At 39.3% G+C, this 16,031-nt stretch overlaps 2 protein-coding genes across 2 annotated transcripts; both read left to right on the plus strand.

The window, feature by feature from the left end:
• The first annotated feature begins 3,918 nt into the window (after nt 1-3,918).
• gpatch3 (G patch domain containing 3) lies at nt 3,919-8,758 on the plus strand. Its single transcript, XM_073485378.1, has 7 exons — nt 3,919-5,604; nt 6,855-7,309; nt 7,423-7,597; nt 7,889-7,948; nt 8,050-8,171; nt 8,261-8,388; nt 8,490-8,758. The coding sequence occupies exons 1-7, from the start codon at nt 5,190-5,192 to the stop codon at nt 8,671-8,673; spliced, it is 1,539 nt and encodes a 512-aa protein (XP_073341479.1). The 5' UTR covers nt 3,919-5,189; the 3' UTR covers nt 8,674-8,758.
• Nucleotides 8,759-9,030: 272 nt separating this feature from the next.
• On the plus strand, nt 9,031-14,088 carry gpn2 (GPN-loop GTPase 2). The gene is made up of 6 exons (XM_073486174.1): nt 9,031-9,096; nt 9,383-9,905; nt 10,619-10,775; nt 10,895-11,055; nt 13,235-13,365; nt 13,566-14,088. Exons 2-6 carry the CDS (start codon nt 9,486-9,488, stop codon nt 13,636-13,638), a joined length of 942 nt encoding a protein of 313 aa, XP_073342275.1. The 5' UTR covers nt 9,031-9,096; nt 9,383-9,485; the 3' UTR covers nt 13,639-14,088.
• Nucleotides 14,089-16,031: the final 1,943 nt, after the last annotated feature.

Genomic DNA, 16,031 nt, shown 5'->3' on the forward strand with positions numbered 1-16,031 from the left:
TTTTAAAGATACATGTTTTTAATTGTAGCACTGAAACAAAATTTGGATTTTTTAGACCTAATCTGGAAGTCAAACTGTTCAATTCAACCTTTTATTTTATTCCATATCAACAAAGCCATACCCAGGATTCAAGATATACCCCTAATATTTTGACAAAGAATAAATCATCTGTTTCAATATTTGGATTTTTGATATCTTTTCTATTCAGCTCACTGTTCATTTCTATATTCTGTAAATTATTATTTAGTAATAAAAAGTAAAAACCAAAGTGTTTGTTAAAAAGATTTGACTTGACAATGGCACTAGAAAAAAAAGTTAAAGGTGCACTATGTAACTTATTTGGTTGTATAGTCCTATATTCTCGAACTGCAGGACTTCTGGGATCTTTTTGTTCTCACCTCACCATAACTCAGAATACAAGCTTGTTTTGCTATAAAAATGGAAACATGTGGCTTTAAAGATGCAGTAAGAATTGCCAACTTTAGCTGTTGTTAGCTCAGTTAGCCGTGCAGCTAGCGCTCCTATTGGCTGACTCTGCCTTGAGTGGGAGCGCGGAGCACCAAATGCGTGTTGGTGGTGTTTACTATTGGAACAAAGCAATTAGGGGCTAGCTACTTAGCATGCTAACTTCAGAAGATATCTCAAAAAGACAATTCAAAGGCATCTTTGACATAACGACAAAACGTATTTCTTCACATTCTGTTGATGATAGTTTCAATGTTTTAAAATACAACTCTTACATATCGCACCTTTAGAAGTCATTACAGTTGTCTCCAAAAATATTTACAAAAGAATATATACATATAAAAGCGTTTCCAAGTCTCCGAGATCCCAAATTGATTTGAAAGGACATTATCAATACCTATTTAAAGCCAAAATCTTCACCTTAGCTGCGAAGCTAAAAAAGGTAACAGTACTTAGTCAAAAGTGGGTACACAAGCTTGACTGTGCAGCAAGGGTGTAAATCACATCCTTTTAAATTAATTTGCAATCTCTGGACTTTCAGAGAGTTGGATCATGCTGTACAAGCAGCATGGAGCCATTTTGTGTGGGTTTTTTCTGTTTTTTTAAATTTATTTTTAAGTCCCCATCTACTTCAGTTGTTGTTGAATGCTGTAACACTGACTTGCAGCTCCAGAAATGTTTTGTGGACTATGAAACTTCACCTGACTTTCCATCCACATGGGGATGAGTAGACTATGACTGAATTTTCATTTTTGTGTGAACTTATGTGAACTTATCCTTTAACTGTTTTAATTGTGACACAATCAAAGTTGGCAAGGGAGATGTAAGGAATTCCAGTTTATTGCATCTATAACAGGTAGTACTGTGATCCACTTGTCATTTAAATAAGTTTACCCTAATTCGTTATCTTCCTGGTGCCTGGCACGGCGGTTGCAGTCTGATAAGAAAATTGCTTTATTATGGTCATGGATAAACAAACAGCATATTTCAATGACAAGCGCTCTTGGTTTGGACATTTAGCACAGGGAACCGACTTTACCACATTGTATTGTGACAGGTGACACAATATATAACATATTATCTTCTTTACTTTTGTCTGGACACCTGCTGCACAAGCCAAGAAGCCTGAAAGCATCACAGGAGGGAAGTCCCAGTAGAAGACATGAACCACAGAGCGGTGGAGTCAAGGTCAGTCCACAAAGTGAATGACTGCAATAAAGAGATTACAAGCCAGACACTACTGGCAGCACCAGTCACCGAATGTTTGTTTTACTTCGTCAGTCTCTTTACTTCAAAGAATACTCCAGAATATATTTTAGAAGCCTGATTTTCCTTCCTGGAGTGATCTCATTATGATATGCTTGTGATTAATCATGTCAGACGTGACCTGTTCACAATCACAGGAGCTAAATCATCACGCACCAGGGCATTAAACCCTGGTGCTTGATGATTGTAATAAAACACTACGTTATTTTGAAGAATTTCAGTTAAGTGACCTATAATGCCCTCAGCAGCCCTCAGGTTTCATGAGGCATGGGGACAGTTGTAAATGCTGGTGATAAGGCTTGTGTTTATAGAGTTAGGAGCAGGCAGAGACGGACACGGAGGACAGACACTTATCTCCAACCAGGACAGTAAAAATGAAATGTCCTTCGTTCTAAAAGTGGAACAACTGCTGTATCCTGAGGCCAATCAAGGAAAACAGTCCAGGTCTGATCAGGCATTACGTAATGGCTGGAACCTGAAGAGTGTCCAAGCTTCTTTTTTAATATTATTAAAATACATATGTTCTCTCAACATGTTTAAGAGACTTGACTGTAAAAGCATTATAAAGTTAAGACTCTAATAACCATTTAAATGGGCCATCATGAGATCATTTATAAGACAATTGTGTCAACATATCCCTCTACCCCTGAAACTTATATAGTTTGCTTTTCTTGTGAGGTTTCCCCCAAAATATTGTCTTTCATGTTTCCCCTGGTTTGATTTTTCCCAGGTCGTTGAACTCTCAGTGTGTGATGGACACCATGTCTGGTACAGTACATGACACTTGACCTTGACCTACTGCTAATACAGCACAGGTTCATCAACCCTAGGGTGACAGTGATGTTTTAACACTGTGGGGTCATTTCACTCCTCAGGAAAATCATTCGATTATTCTGGAATTCAAATTGATGGAATTCAATTCACATTTTTAGACATCGTTCTTTCAGGTTCACCAGTAAATGACAAGCTGTATGTTATTAACCCTTTTCAGACGTTCTTGTCAACAACAAAAAATCATAAATTGCAGAAACAATGATGAAAAAATGTAATGATCCAACTTTTGAGATAAAGTAACTGAAAAACAACAAATTGAAACTACTGTTCTATTATGAGTTGATACCCACACTAGTCGGCACCAGAATAGTTGGTTAAACGTATTATTTTATTAACATACACATTTAGATTACATGTTGACAGAATTGTCCTTGAAATGTTGTAATCAAACATGTTTACTAATGATTTTTTGTTAGCTTGAATGTTGTTTTCAATAAGTGCTATCTGGTAACTTTTATTTAGTGCGCTGTTGTCATGTTTTGTTGGATTATATGTAATGTCCATAAAGTGTCAAACATTTCAGCAACACTTAAAATAAAATGTCGTTATTAAAGAAAGTGATTAACAGTTTTGAATGGCTCAAATATTATACGCAATGATTGCTTTGGACAATGTTCGATCTTATAGATTAAATTGTGCTCAATTCTGACTGTTTTCTGAGTGTTTTCTTACTTTTAGACTATCAGACTTGTCTAAATGTGAGGGACAATAGCTGTTAGAGATATTCCTGCTCTCTACACCAGAATATTTTTTGGTATGTAATGCAGGTCCTCTCTTCAAATAATATGGATTTTTGCGATGACATACTGCACTGCCAGGCTGTACTGTAGTGTTGACCCAGTAGTACCTAGAAAAGCACACATACTAAACTAACATAATGCTAAACTTGGATACTCTTTTTACACCGTACTGTAGTGAGGCAAAGTTCATCTACGGCTGCCCTCTTGTTAAGACACACTGAGCCATTTGAAAAGTTCAGTAGAAGGAAGGATTTTGTAAAAAATATTTTTATATCCCACAATTTGAGGTATAAACATACCACAAACAAAACTGAAACCTAAAGTTTAATTGTCTTCATTTTATAAAAGTTCCAAAGGCCAAATACTCCAGTGTAATGACTCATTATGGTGCTTTTTGTGACAAGGTGTAAATGTATTTTATTAAGTCTGTGGAAAGATGACTTCTCTTCCATGTTATTTAAATTTATTTTTTCATTTTTTATTTTCCTGCAATGACAGATATTTAGCCAGGCTCTAGGATGTATGATATACCTGCAAGACAGTTTAATTACCTCCGCAAAGAAAGTTATGTTGTCACTCATGTTTGTTTGTTTGTTGGTTGGTTTGTCAGCAGGATTACCCAAAAACAACTGAACGGATTTCCATGAAACTTGGATGGAGGATGGGTCTTGACCCAGAATAGACCCCATTAAGTTTTGGTGGGGATCCAGATAAAGGGACGATGCTAGGAATTTTTTCTCACTTTCTTTAACATTGCGAGTGTTTTTGCGATTTTTGTTAATTTCTCAGGGAATAATGAATGAATCTTGATGAAAATAATCAGGCATATTCAGGTAGCTGGTATCTATAGGTGAGTTCAATTTGATGTGGATCCTAGATCTGGTGTGCTGAAATCATGGTTAAGCAGTTATGGATGGTTTAAATCATAGAGTGATACAGGGCTATCGAGTTTAATATTGGATTAGGCTTGATTGAATTAAAGGGGACTGTTGGGCCTTGGCGGTAGTATGAGTACAATTGTAGTTCATTCACTTCCACAAGCACTGATCTTATTAGAACGTAAACCTTAAATATAAGATCAAATTTCTGACTTACCTGTATAATCATGTATGTAAAGTCTGTATGACATACGTATATGACACGCTTGAGGATAAGCATGAATTTCCACAGCCCAAAGTAGCTATGACTAATGCACAATCAGTTTGTAATATGATGTGTAAAGTGATGTCAGAGTGTCTGGACCCAGGTCTAGTTTTACTGCTTATTACTATCAAAACACAACGATAAAAGCTGAGTTGAAGGCCAGAGGAGGAGTTAGCCTCGGGGTTAATGAACTCTGACTGAACACATTTCTTGGCTGTCTTGCTGAAAGAGTTTAAACAAATGCAGTCATGTGAAAGACTTTTGTCTTTTGTCCTATTCAGTGAGGGGACTGTAACTCAAACATTGTAGAACTCTCCTTTTCACTTAACGTCAGTTGTCATTATGGTTAGTTTTATTGTGATTTTCACATTCGTTAATACTTTTATCTGTGTCAGAGTTGGCGGCCATGTTGGTGTTGGTGACGTGTGTTGAGGTCATGGGTTGTGGTAGATGATGAAGTTCACTGAACGGTTTAACACAAAACTAGATGATATTTTACTTTATTTATGACAAACTGCGACTTTCTTGAGTTGGAAATTATCTTTTTAATTGACAAACATCATACATGTGATTCATGGGATCAAACAATTATTCGTTTCTCTTGACTCACTTCCATTTCATGTTTTTATCCGAAATAAGGTCCCGTGAATGAAACCGGAAGTGGCGTATACCCAGAGGCGGATATGACGTCATTTCAGACTGTCGTTCTGATGACGCTTGCCGTCCAGGGAAAAAACAATCATGGCGGACTCTGAAGACGGCTCTCCTGTGTATTTTGCCGTTACCAACATCCCTGTAGCATTTCGCTCAGCGGACCTGAGGAATTATTTCAGTCAGTTCATAGAAAGCGGCGCTTTTCAATGTTTTCACTACCGACACCGGCCGGAGGTCCTCAGGGAGTCCGAGCGGACCGAAAACACACCGTGTGGTGACGGCGAAGAGGGCAGCTCCAAACCCCCGGAGACTGACCAGGACACAACAAACGGCTCTGTGAAGAAACAGACGGTGAAGACGTGCTGCTGCATCGTCTCTGTTCGTGAGAAAGAAGCTGACAGACTCGTCAGGATGTATGCCGGGAAACACTGGGTCAACTCGAAGGGGAACTGGCTGGCTAGACGTTGTGTTATCAAAAGAGTCAAAGTTTCAGATGACAAGGGTAAGTGACGGGTGCTTCTCTAAATGTGCCTGTCAGTCAGTCTACTGTCAGTCAACCTAACATGAATCCGGGGACAAAAAAAAAAGAGATCACCCCTCTTTTAGTCTGTGTTTGAACTATGTTGTGCCATATTAAAGGGGCACTCCGCCGAGTTTACACAGTGGTCAGTACAAGTGACGTGACAATGACGTTACCACTCTGCCTGTACCTCTTTTATAATAGACTGTCTTCTGTGGCTCTGCAGGGAGCTTTATTAAGCTTTAAAAAATAAGATGGGTAACTAAAAAACAGAATAGCTGAGGTTTCGGTTCGCGTAACAAACTAGGGTTATGTACTTGGTTGCATTATGGGAAGTGTAGGGTCAAGTGTTTTGGGAGCTTGTGTCAATCAAATGATTCACAGTCAGGATATCTTGGGAACTTAACTTTTTTTTAATGTGATTCTTGCGGGGTACTTCAACAATAAGGCAGAATGCCCTTCGCAAGTTATCAGAAGCCAAATTATCATTAAACCGCCCCACTTGGTCACTTCCCTGTTTCTAATAGTTAGTAATTATATAAATAAAAGAAGTACAAATGGCTCTTCGTGTTTGTGAAGTTGCCTGTTGAAAATAGAGCTGCATCAATGAGTTGATGGGTTGTAACCTGTTAAATTAATTGCCAACTATTTTGATAATTGATTACTCAATTTGAGCACTTTTTTTAAGAAAAAAAAAGAAATAAAAAAGAGCCCAAATTCTCTGATTCCAGCTTTTGTTGTGAATGTTTTCTGCTTTCTTTACCGATCTATGACAATAAACTTGTGGACAAAACAAGACATTTAAGGACATCATTTTTGGCTTTGGGAACACTAGTCACAATTCTTCACCATTTTTATATCATTTTATAGACCAAGCTAGTAATTGGTTAGTTGAGAAAATAACTGACAAATTAATCGACAATGAAAATATTCATTAGTTGCAGCTCTGGTATGGACCGAATTCCTGATTTCTTTCTGTCAAAAGTGACTCAAACAGTAAATTAATAAGAAAAATTATAAAAAATAATATAAATGTTTTTTAATGAAACTACTTCTAAATGGAAACCTCTCTTAGATACAGAGTGTAGGGATTATGTCATGTGTGTCATGGTTTCTTCATCTAGGTATTACTGTTTATACCTGGAAATTCTTGTCTTTTTTCCTTTCTAAATGTGACATGAAGTGTTATCACTGTTCATAAATTTAATTGTTTGTTTTTTTAATTCTTTCAGATGATGGGTCCTTCCCGTATAAAACAAAGCACGAGCAGCGCCACCGGGTGTCCTTAACAGAGCGTTTCACAGAGGCTGACCTCAAAACCTTATCTGAGCTGAATCCACCTGCTCTGATGCAGAATGGAAACGTGGGCACACCAGTGAAAGTGTTCCTACAGCTCATCCAGTCCTGTCGATTGCCTCCACGCCTCATCCGAAAGTTGGGCCTCACCTTCCCAAAGACCAGCTCCAATCGCCGTTACGGCAATGTACCTTTTCAGTATCGCAACAGTTGGACACTTCCAGCCACGGAAGAGACTGTATTAACAGCTGCTGGACATGAAATATCAGGACCAGGCACTTTGGCTGCTCCACCGTCAGGAGAAAGAAAATTAGCTGATGACAGAGAAACAACAGAACCTGATGAGCCACAGAAAGAAGAGGAGGAGGATGCACAGTCAAATGCAGATGACGTGGGTTGAAATCCATTTATATTTATTTGTATGTTACACATAAATGCATTGTGATACAGGGATGCGTGAATTGCCATCACTGGTTTTTCAATCATTAATCTTGTTGGTTGTAGGATGATGACTGGTGTGAGGAGTGGGAGCGCCATGAAGCTTTGCATGATGATGTAACGAGTCAGGAGCGAAGCAAAGAGAGGCTGTATGAGGAGGAGATCGAGTTGAAGTGGGAGAAGGGCGGCTCAGGCCTGGTTTTCTACACAGACGCCCAGTACTGGCAGGAGGAGGAAGGAGGTATGCAGCAAGACCATTAATCATACAGTTTTCCACGCTTGCCAGAAGAAGCTGGTATTTCATGATATATGTTTATACATAATCACATCTTAAGTTATCATATTGTGTTAACCACAAAACTAAATTCCAGTCTACATTTAAGGATGAACGTTGATACATTTCCCAGCCTCATGTCATGACTGTGCAGACTTTATTATGATCTAAATCCATTAAAAGCACATTTATATGATTTTTTGTCACTATTACTTTAACTATTGATTACATTTATGTCTCCTTCTGTCCTTTTTTTAGATTTCGATGAACAAACGGCAGACGACTGGGATGTTGACATGAGTGTTTACTATGATAAAGGTAACTCAAGTTTATTTTCAAACTGTGATTGATGAAGGGAACCAAACTGTGAATTATCTCTGTGAGTACGATTTTCTTAAACCCATCTCTTCCACTCACAGATGGAGGTGACATGGATGCCCGTGACTCTGTCCGAATGCGATACGAGAAAAGGCTGAGGGAGGGTCTTGAAGATAGATCTGGACACAGTCAGTCTATTGGCAGCTTCGAGAGGTTCACTAAGGTAAGGAGGTGGTTTATAATTTGACTGCTGTGTTTTCTATCATAGCCTATATGAGCACATTTCGAATGTTTTTTATTCTTTCTTTCTAGGGCTTTGGTCGTCGTGTGATGGAAAAGCAGGGCTGGAAGGATGGTGACGGGTTGGGACACAGTCAGATTGGAATTCCTGACGCTCTTGAGAGCGAGGGCCAACACCCTAATTGCAAAAGAGGCTTTGGGTGCGTATGAACACAAAAGACTGAATCAACTAAATTTAATTGCTTGCAGGTTTTTCATGAGTGTTATTTTATGCGCTCCTAATACAATTTCTTTTCTGCAGGTATCATGGAGAGAAATTGTTGTTACACTCTGCAAAAAAGGCCAGAAAAGATTTTCATATATCCACAGTGTATGATAAACCCAAAAATATTGATGGAGGTGACACATTGCTGAGACGTCAACCTAGCACCAGTATGAAGTACAGAGGCTGGCAGCCAGGTGGCACCATTGGACCACGAAGATGACCTTAAAGAAAAGACTATTATTTTATGTGATTTTTACTCATTATTTGTCTGACTGCGATATTAAAAACATTTTTCCAACCTTTCATTCCACTTGTGCGGATTTTGTGTTTTACCTTTTTGTTATATTCATGTAATATCTGAAACTGCTGAGTCACTATTGCACAAAAAGTTGTCTCTCTATGTAAATGCGTCATATTTGTATGGAAAGTATTAATGATTTATCAAAAGGTCGAAATAATGTATGAAGTACCCTCACAGACATGGTGAGCTCAGGTTAAGTATAGTGACTCGTGAAATGAAAAAACAAAACAAAACAGTGCTTTTATTTTGACACGTCAGTTACATGACCCGGATGTACTTTGGCGCAGGTTAGCCGGTTAGCTAGCAGCTGTTGTACGCATGCAAACAAAACGGCGGCAGACGGTAATTATCCATCAGTAGTTATTACTTTTAGAAATATTAGTTCACAGTGGCGTAACAGAAATTGCAGCTAGTGTTAATTACACTTTTGTTTTGTCACAAACTTTTCATGAGCTACGTGTTGCAGTTAAATTAGCAGTTCATTTAATTAACTTAGCTAGTTAATGTTACCTGAGTATAACGTTAACAATCACTGTTTCGAGATGAGATGTTGCTCTTGCTAGTAGTTATCCATGAAAAGGCTAAACTTGAGCCTCTTTCACCATATTATCTGATGTGACCCCGTCAGGTACACACCTGGATGCTGACACCCTGTGTAGGACAACACATGTAGCCCCTCTGACATCCTGGTCCCGTCTAATGTGATCCTCAGTCCTCTTCGCACTGAAACCATGGCCAGTCAGTCAGGAGTGAAACCCTCTCTACGCTTCGGCCAGGTGGTCATCGGACCCCCAGGCTCAGGAAAAACCACTTACTGCCAAGGAATGCAGGAGTTCCTGACTCACTTGGGACGCAAGGTGGTTGTGGTGAACATGGACCCAGCCAATGAAGGACTACCGTACTCCTGTGCGGTAGATGTCTCCGAGCTGGTCACTCTGGATGATGTCATGGAGGGGTTGAAGCTTGGGCCTAATGGTGGGCTCCTCTACAGTATGGAGTATGTTGAGGCAAATCTGGACTGGTTAGAGAACAAGCTGAAACAGCACAGTGACTGCTACTTCTTGTTTGACTGTCCTGGACAGGTGGAGCTCTACACCCACCAGAGTTCAGTAAAGAATATATTCTCTCAGTTGGCCAAGTGGAATTTCAGGGTGAGCTTTTTAAACAATCAAGCATGGGAATGGAGCCTTGAAGGAAAAGTTAACCCAACAATGACAATTCAGCCATTGTCTACTCACTTCATGTTGCTGCAAAGTTGGGTGAAGTTTTGTGGTCCACCAAAACTTTCTGCAACGTTTACAGCAAAACAGCGTGGCAGCATTCTTCTAAACAACTGAAGTAGCTGGGGACAAAAAAAACCAAAACATAAAATGGCTTCTCCAGCAAATCTTATTCTCTGGAAGCGTGCTAACGCTTTTAGCTTAGGACATACAGTGAAGATTTGGGTTTTTAAAAGGGTGTAAATAACATCTTTTCAAATAAATTTGGGGTCTTGGGGCTTCAAGAGACTTGGGTTATGCTGGATGAGCTGTATGGAGCCATTTTATGTTTTTTTGGTTGTTTTCTTACATTTCAAAACAGGTTCCCATGTGTTTAATTGTTTAGATGAATGCTGCAACACTGTTTTGCTCTGAAGCTCCAGAAAAGTTTTGTGGACTACAAAACTTCACCTGACATTCCATGTCCAGCGTAAGGGTGAGTAGATAGTGACTGAATTTTCATTTTTGGGTGAGTTGTTCCTTTAACTGATGCTTTATACATACAGTCATCAAGCATGGCCAACAATAACTTGATATTAAAGTGTTTCTACCTTGCATGAATTACTTATGAGTGTGGTTCTCCTACACTTTCTCGCTTCTTCAAGCTGACAGCAGTGCACCTTGTGGACTCTCATTACTGCGCTGACCCAGCGAAGTTCATCTCTGTGCTGTGTACCTCCCTGTCCACCATGCTGCACGTGGAGCTTCCCCACGTCAACGTCCTCTCCAAGATGGACTTGATTGAGCAGTATGGCAAACTGGGTACGTTAAAGGTTTTAGGCTTTACCTCAACAAAAACTAATATTACCAAACAAAATTTAATACCTTATTCAGTAATGGATTTACATGGTAACATTTTTCCCGTCTGTATTCTTGCACAGCCTTCAACCTTGACTTCTACACAGAGGTCATGGACCTGACCTATCTTCTCGATCACCTGGCCGCAGATCCCTTCTTTAAAAAATTCCACCATCTAAATCAAAAATTGGCAGAGGTCATTCAAGATTACAGCCTCGTCTCCTTTGTGCCCCTCAATGTACAGGTATCATAGCTTGTTTTTTTTTGTTTGTTTTTTTAAGAATGACCCTCAGTGACTTTGGCTCACTATATTTTATTCTGCTGGTTGTATGTTCTAACCAATATGACCTAACTTTGTTATAATTCTACACATACACGACTCCTTTGTTCTTCTTTTTTTTTCTTTTTTTTTTTGAGGCAGCTCTCTTTCCCTTTTTCTTTTCTTCAAGTGTTTTTCCTTGCTGGAGATGGTAGTTGTCCCTGTTCTGTCATTGCCGGTGTATGTACCAGAACAGGAGGATCCTGCTCTCTGTGTGTTCACCGAGCAGCAGGGGCCATCTCTTTAGGGAGTATTCTGTCTTATGTGTGACCAGATACATTTCTCTTCCTTTTCACAGCATGAGCAGGGGGAGCAGAGTCATTGGTAACTGACCAAACACTCTTTAACAGTGATTATTGTTGGAATACAGATCTATTTAACGCTTATTTTAATTAGAAAATAATGCTACAAAGTTTTTTGTTGATTTTCTGTGGGCAAAAGATGACGATGATGAAACAAAGTAAACTTTGTTTCAGCGCTGTAATACACTGCTGCTAGACTACAGAGCAGCTTCTCTCCTCAGACTGTGGGATCCTCAAGTTACTCTCAGCACTTGGCCATAAAAAAAGTTTGAATGTTATGACTTATCTGACCCTGATACGTTGGAATTCAACCCAGTGAAAGGCATTAAAAATGACTATAATAATTATGCAGAAATAGTCTTTTTGCTGATGGTCTTGCTTGCTTAGTTAGTTCATATAGAGGGTTGTTTTATTACCAATTCCTTGAAGTAAGTTTAATTACTGTGTCTGGTGGTTGAGACACGCTATATTTGTTTGCTGTGGAATGACGCAAGGCTGCTGAGAGATGTTGAGTGGATGGCATAATAAGAATTCCTTCGTTATATTTTTCTAGATGAGTCATGAAGAGGTTAATTACCCACAAAACATAGAGTAGAACTGGCCTGAACATGTTAAACTCCCACATTAATTCACAGGCTATGCCAAACAGACGCCCTTCCAAGAATTCCTAAAAATCACTCACCACGTCTTGATATCTCTTCACAGGTAAATCATAAATCATTTTTAGCATTTGCAACTGAACACTGGATCAATTTTCTGCAGATGGATTGGAGCGTTAAAAGGGTGTGGGCTGTCTGCACACTGTATTCGTTCCCTGACATTATTTCTTTATGGAGACTGATATGATCCTGTGTGTGTGTGCAGAGACAGGAGTCTAGACTGCTGTGCCATCACCTCATATGGGACTAGTAATTTATACAAATGGCAGGTTGGTGCAGTTGTTTCCATGATGGGGAAAACGCAGCCTTGATGCATTTCTGTTTTCTACCCCATTTAAAGGGCAACTCCAACAATTGTGGGGAAGCTGCAAGTAAGCCATTTTACTGTCAGCATGTCTCCCGCAGTTCTTTGCCATCACAATTCTCAAGCCTTAGTCTCAAACTATTTAGTGTTGGGCCCTGGAATTTTATTTTATCTCATTTTATTTTATTTGTTTGATGGGGAGAAGCGCAATGTAAACATGTCAGAATTAGCAAGAATGCTACTTTACATCCGTAGTTTCTAGGCAGGTAACAGATACAATACACTAGACAAAAAAGAACACAATACATTACATGCCAAGTCCATTGAAGGAATTGGGCCTGGAAAGTCCTTGAGAAGTCATTGAATTTGATGTTTAAGAAGGTGTGGGAACCCTGACTGTACCTTGATTACCAATGGTGCTTAAAGCTAACTTAAAAGGCAAAAAACACTTAAAACCTTGAGAAAGACAAGATGTTAATGTCAATGTTAAATGTTTGGGCATTGGAGGAACTTTGGGGTTTTCTGACTTTGTATTCATGTGTAGTAAGGTTTTTTTTTAATACGAAACCTTGATAAAACCAATTCTTCATGTATGTTGCAACAGATCGGACTGGTGGAAAAATTAAATTGGAAAAGAGAATAGGGACGTACGAATCATGTCAACTCTAACACTGATTTGTGATACTGAACTGGAAAACAGAAGTATATTAGTCTTTCAACAGCACATTTTGAAGGTTTCAGTGAGAGTTTGTCCAGGAAATATTTCATCATTGGTGAATTTCGGTGAATTTCTACAGAGAAAACCCCCCCGATCAAATGCTTCTGTTTTCTGTCTCAAGGACAAAGAGAGCATGATTCAGGTCTTACGAGCAGTGGACAAGGCCAACGGCTACTGCTTTGGAGACCTGGAGGAGAGGAATTTGCAGGCCATGATGTCAGCTGCTGTGGGGGCAGACTTCCAGTTCCACTCGTATCCTTTCCTAATCATGCTGGTGACTCACTGTGACTCATCTGATTTAAAATCAAACCTTAAGATTTACGGGAGGTGGCTGAAATACTGACTGCTCTTGTTTTTTGAATGACTTCTGATTAATTATGTTCAAAGTAACCTGAATCTTACAATATATATTTGAAATTGTGTTATTTATATTTTCCTTAACAGTACCATAGTACTCTTGGAGTGCAAGAGCGGTATGTTGAAACCGGTGGAAAGTCTGTGGAGGAGGAAATGATGGACCTGTAAATTGAAAAAGCCCAAATAAAAGGACAAAACAGTTTGCCTTTTAAGCACCAGTATACCAGGGGAGTCTTGGCAACATCCATCTCACTTGGCCTGAATTCTGAACCTCTCTATAAAAGCAGTAGAGAGATGGGAACTAAATTTGGGTGCTGAAGATGCTTCAAGGTTGCACCATCGCTCTTAAAAATCACAAAGAGGACGACTGAGGGGAGTAAATACAGAGATTTTCTTCTGGTATCAATGAGAGCGGTGTGATTAATTGTATCTGTGGACAACAAAAATCTTCAATTTATGCAGATACGTTTTCTTAATATGTATTACATGAAAAGGCCCTCATGTAGGCTTTTTGTAACATCATGGCCTCCATTTTTTAAGAAAACACAATGGTAAGCATCCAGGGGTGCATGTCTACACAGTCAAATTCATTCTGAAACAATAAAATGACTGCAGTTACATTGTTTTGTGTCTTCTCAACCTGAATTTATAAACTGTAAATATAAGATTCATGTTGATGTTCTTTGCTGCTTATTTTAGATAAATGCTGCATACATTAAGTTCCCAAAATGTGCTCTTCTTTCCCTTTATGATTGCTGAAACTAACATGGCAAACATTATACAGAGGACTTTCCTCATGCGTACCCTCCTGCCATGTGCATATATTAGTGAAGAGCATGTCTGACAGGAGGATACAGAGAACAGACAGCACATTTCCCTTGATATGCAACGGAATATAATAGAACTTGACAGTCAGCAGTGCCTCAGAGATGCAAGTGCAATTTGAGTGCGCGTGTGTGTGTACGGCAGGTGTGTAAATAGTAACATGAGCACTACATCTTTTATGTTTATAGAAACAAATTGTAATAATCATGCATAAATCAAATACTGAGCAGCTTAAAGGTGCAATATGTAAGAATTTTAGTTTAAAACATTCAAAAATGTCCAAAATTGTCAACAGAATGTGGAGAAATAACAGTTTTGACATGATGTCAAAGAAGACTATGTGTTGTGTTGAAGAGATATATACTGAAGTTAGCATGCTAACCAGCTAGCCCTTGGCCTTAAGCCTTTTTCTCCCAGCAGTCCAAAGATCTTGTGCTAGCAGTGTAAACACCAACACTCCCCTGGTAGCCAAGCTTGCTGCACGGCTAACTGAGCTAACAAGCTCAGACTAGCTACAGTAATGGATGTGTAAAAAAGAATACAGTTAGCAGTTACTTGTTATACTTGTTATGCTGCCCCTGTTCATTGGGAGTATGAGTTGAAGGTGGGCAATTCTTACATAATGCACCTTTGATGTCCGCTCAATTTGATTCCTAAGATTTGAGAATTGTTTTGAGTGTCTGAACAAATATAATACATAATACTGTAATACAGACTGATAGTGCTCTTTTAACAGAATCAGACATTAGCAGAGCTTTGTGTTCAGTAAAAAGGAGCATAACTCAGCGTACTGAGTTCCACAAATCAAAAGTAATAATGGGCTCCTTAGTAAAAACACAACTGTATAATGTCCATCGGGCAATTATTGACAAAGATAAGGTGAATCAAAAATTGGAGCTACAACAATTAATCAATTAATTGTCAACTATTAAATTAATCAACTATTTTGATTCCCACGAAAAAGGCAAAAAAAAATGTCTGGTTTCTTTCTCTGACAACAAACTGACCATCTTTGGGGACAAAAGACATTTGATGACGTCACCTTGGGCTTTGGGGGACACTGATCGACATTTTTTCCCCATTTTCTGACATTTTATCGACCGATCAACTAATCGCTTCGACAATGAAAGTAATCGTGAGCCGCAGCCCGATCAAAAACATCACCAAAAGTTGCCATGACTTTGGCCAAGAGCGAGTCCTTGTATGTTGGCTCTGTCCTTCTGTCCAGCAGGTGGCACATGTGTATTCAAATCCTCCTCCCAGATCCACTAAAGTCTGCTTCGGCTTTTCCCGGCAGCCAGAGCAGAAAAATTAAGTCAGGCGGGGAGAGGAAGCTACATTAAATCTGTTTCTGCACAACTGGCCCTGTGTCTGGTCTCTGGGATGGAAGACCCTCTGTCTTTGTAAAAGCACCTCAAACTCTCTCTTTAACTTTGGGGAGTTTTTTCCACTTACTCTGTCTTTACTGTGAAACCCAGTTTTAATTTTAAATGCACCTCCAGCATTAGAAACACAGCCTCGACGCCTCTTACACACACACACACACACACATATTAAACATGCGGCTTCGTGTGCGTGCGTGCATGCGCGCGCGCGCACTTCTCATGCATCGTCGTAGTCCGCCTAAAATAAAGCGTGATCCACTTTGCGAGCTCGCACTGATGTGGGAAATCACATTAACCCCGTGCGGTATGATGTGGCTGTGAAATTATATGTGGACTGCTTCGTGCCTGCAA

This window comes from Pagrus major, chromosome 17, assembly GCF_040436345.1.
Source record: "Pagrus major chromosome 17, Pma_NU_1.0".
NCBI classification, from domain to species: domain Eukaryota; kingdom Metazoa; phylum Chordata; class Actinopteri; order Spariformes; family Sparidae; genus Pagrus; species Pagrus major.

What these genes read in the sequence shown, in the direction of transcription:
- gpn2 (XM_073486174.1), top strand. Translation starts at nt 9,486, where the DNA reads ATGGCCAGTCAGTCAGGAGTGAAACCCTCTCTACGCTTCGGCCAGGTG. An exon ending in TGGCCAAGTGGAATTTCAGG is followed by an intron (nt 9,906 to 10,618) that starts GTGAGCTTTTTA and finishes CGCTTCTTCAAG; the next exon opens with CTGACAGCAGTGCACCTTGT. An exon ending in TGAGCAGTATGGCAAACTGG is followed by an intron (nt 10,776 to 10,894) that starts GTACGTTAAAGG and finishes ATTCTTGCACAG; the next exon opens with CCTTCAACCTTGACTTCTAC.
- gpatch3 (XM_073485378.1), top strand. Translation starts at nt 5,190, where the DNA reads ATGGCGGACTCTGAAGACGGCTCTCCTGTGTATTTTGCCGTTACCAAC. An exon ending in CAAAGTTTCAGATGACAAGG is followed by an intron (nt 5,605 to 6,854) that starts GTAAGTGACGGG and finishes TAATTCTTTCAG; the next exon opens with ATGATGGGTCCTTCCCGTAT. An exon ending in CTGGCAGGAGGAGGAAGGAG is followed by an intron (nt 7,598 to 7,888) that starts GTATGCAGCAAG and finishes TCCTTTTTTTAG; the next exon opens with ATTTCGATGAACAAACGGCA.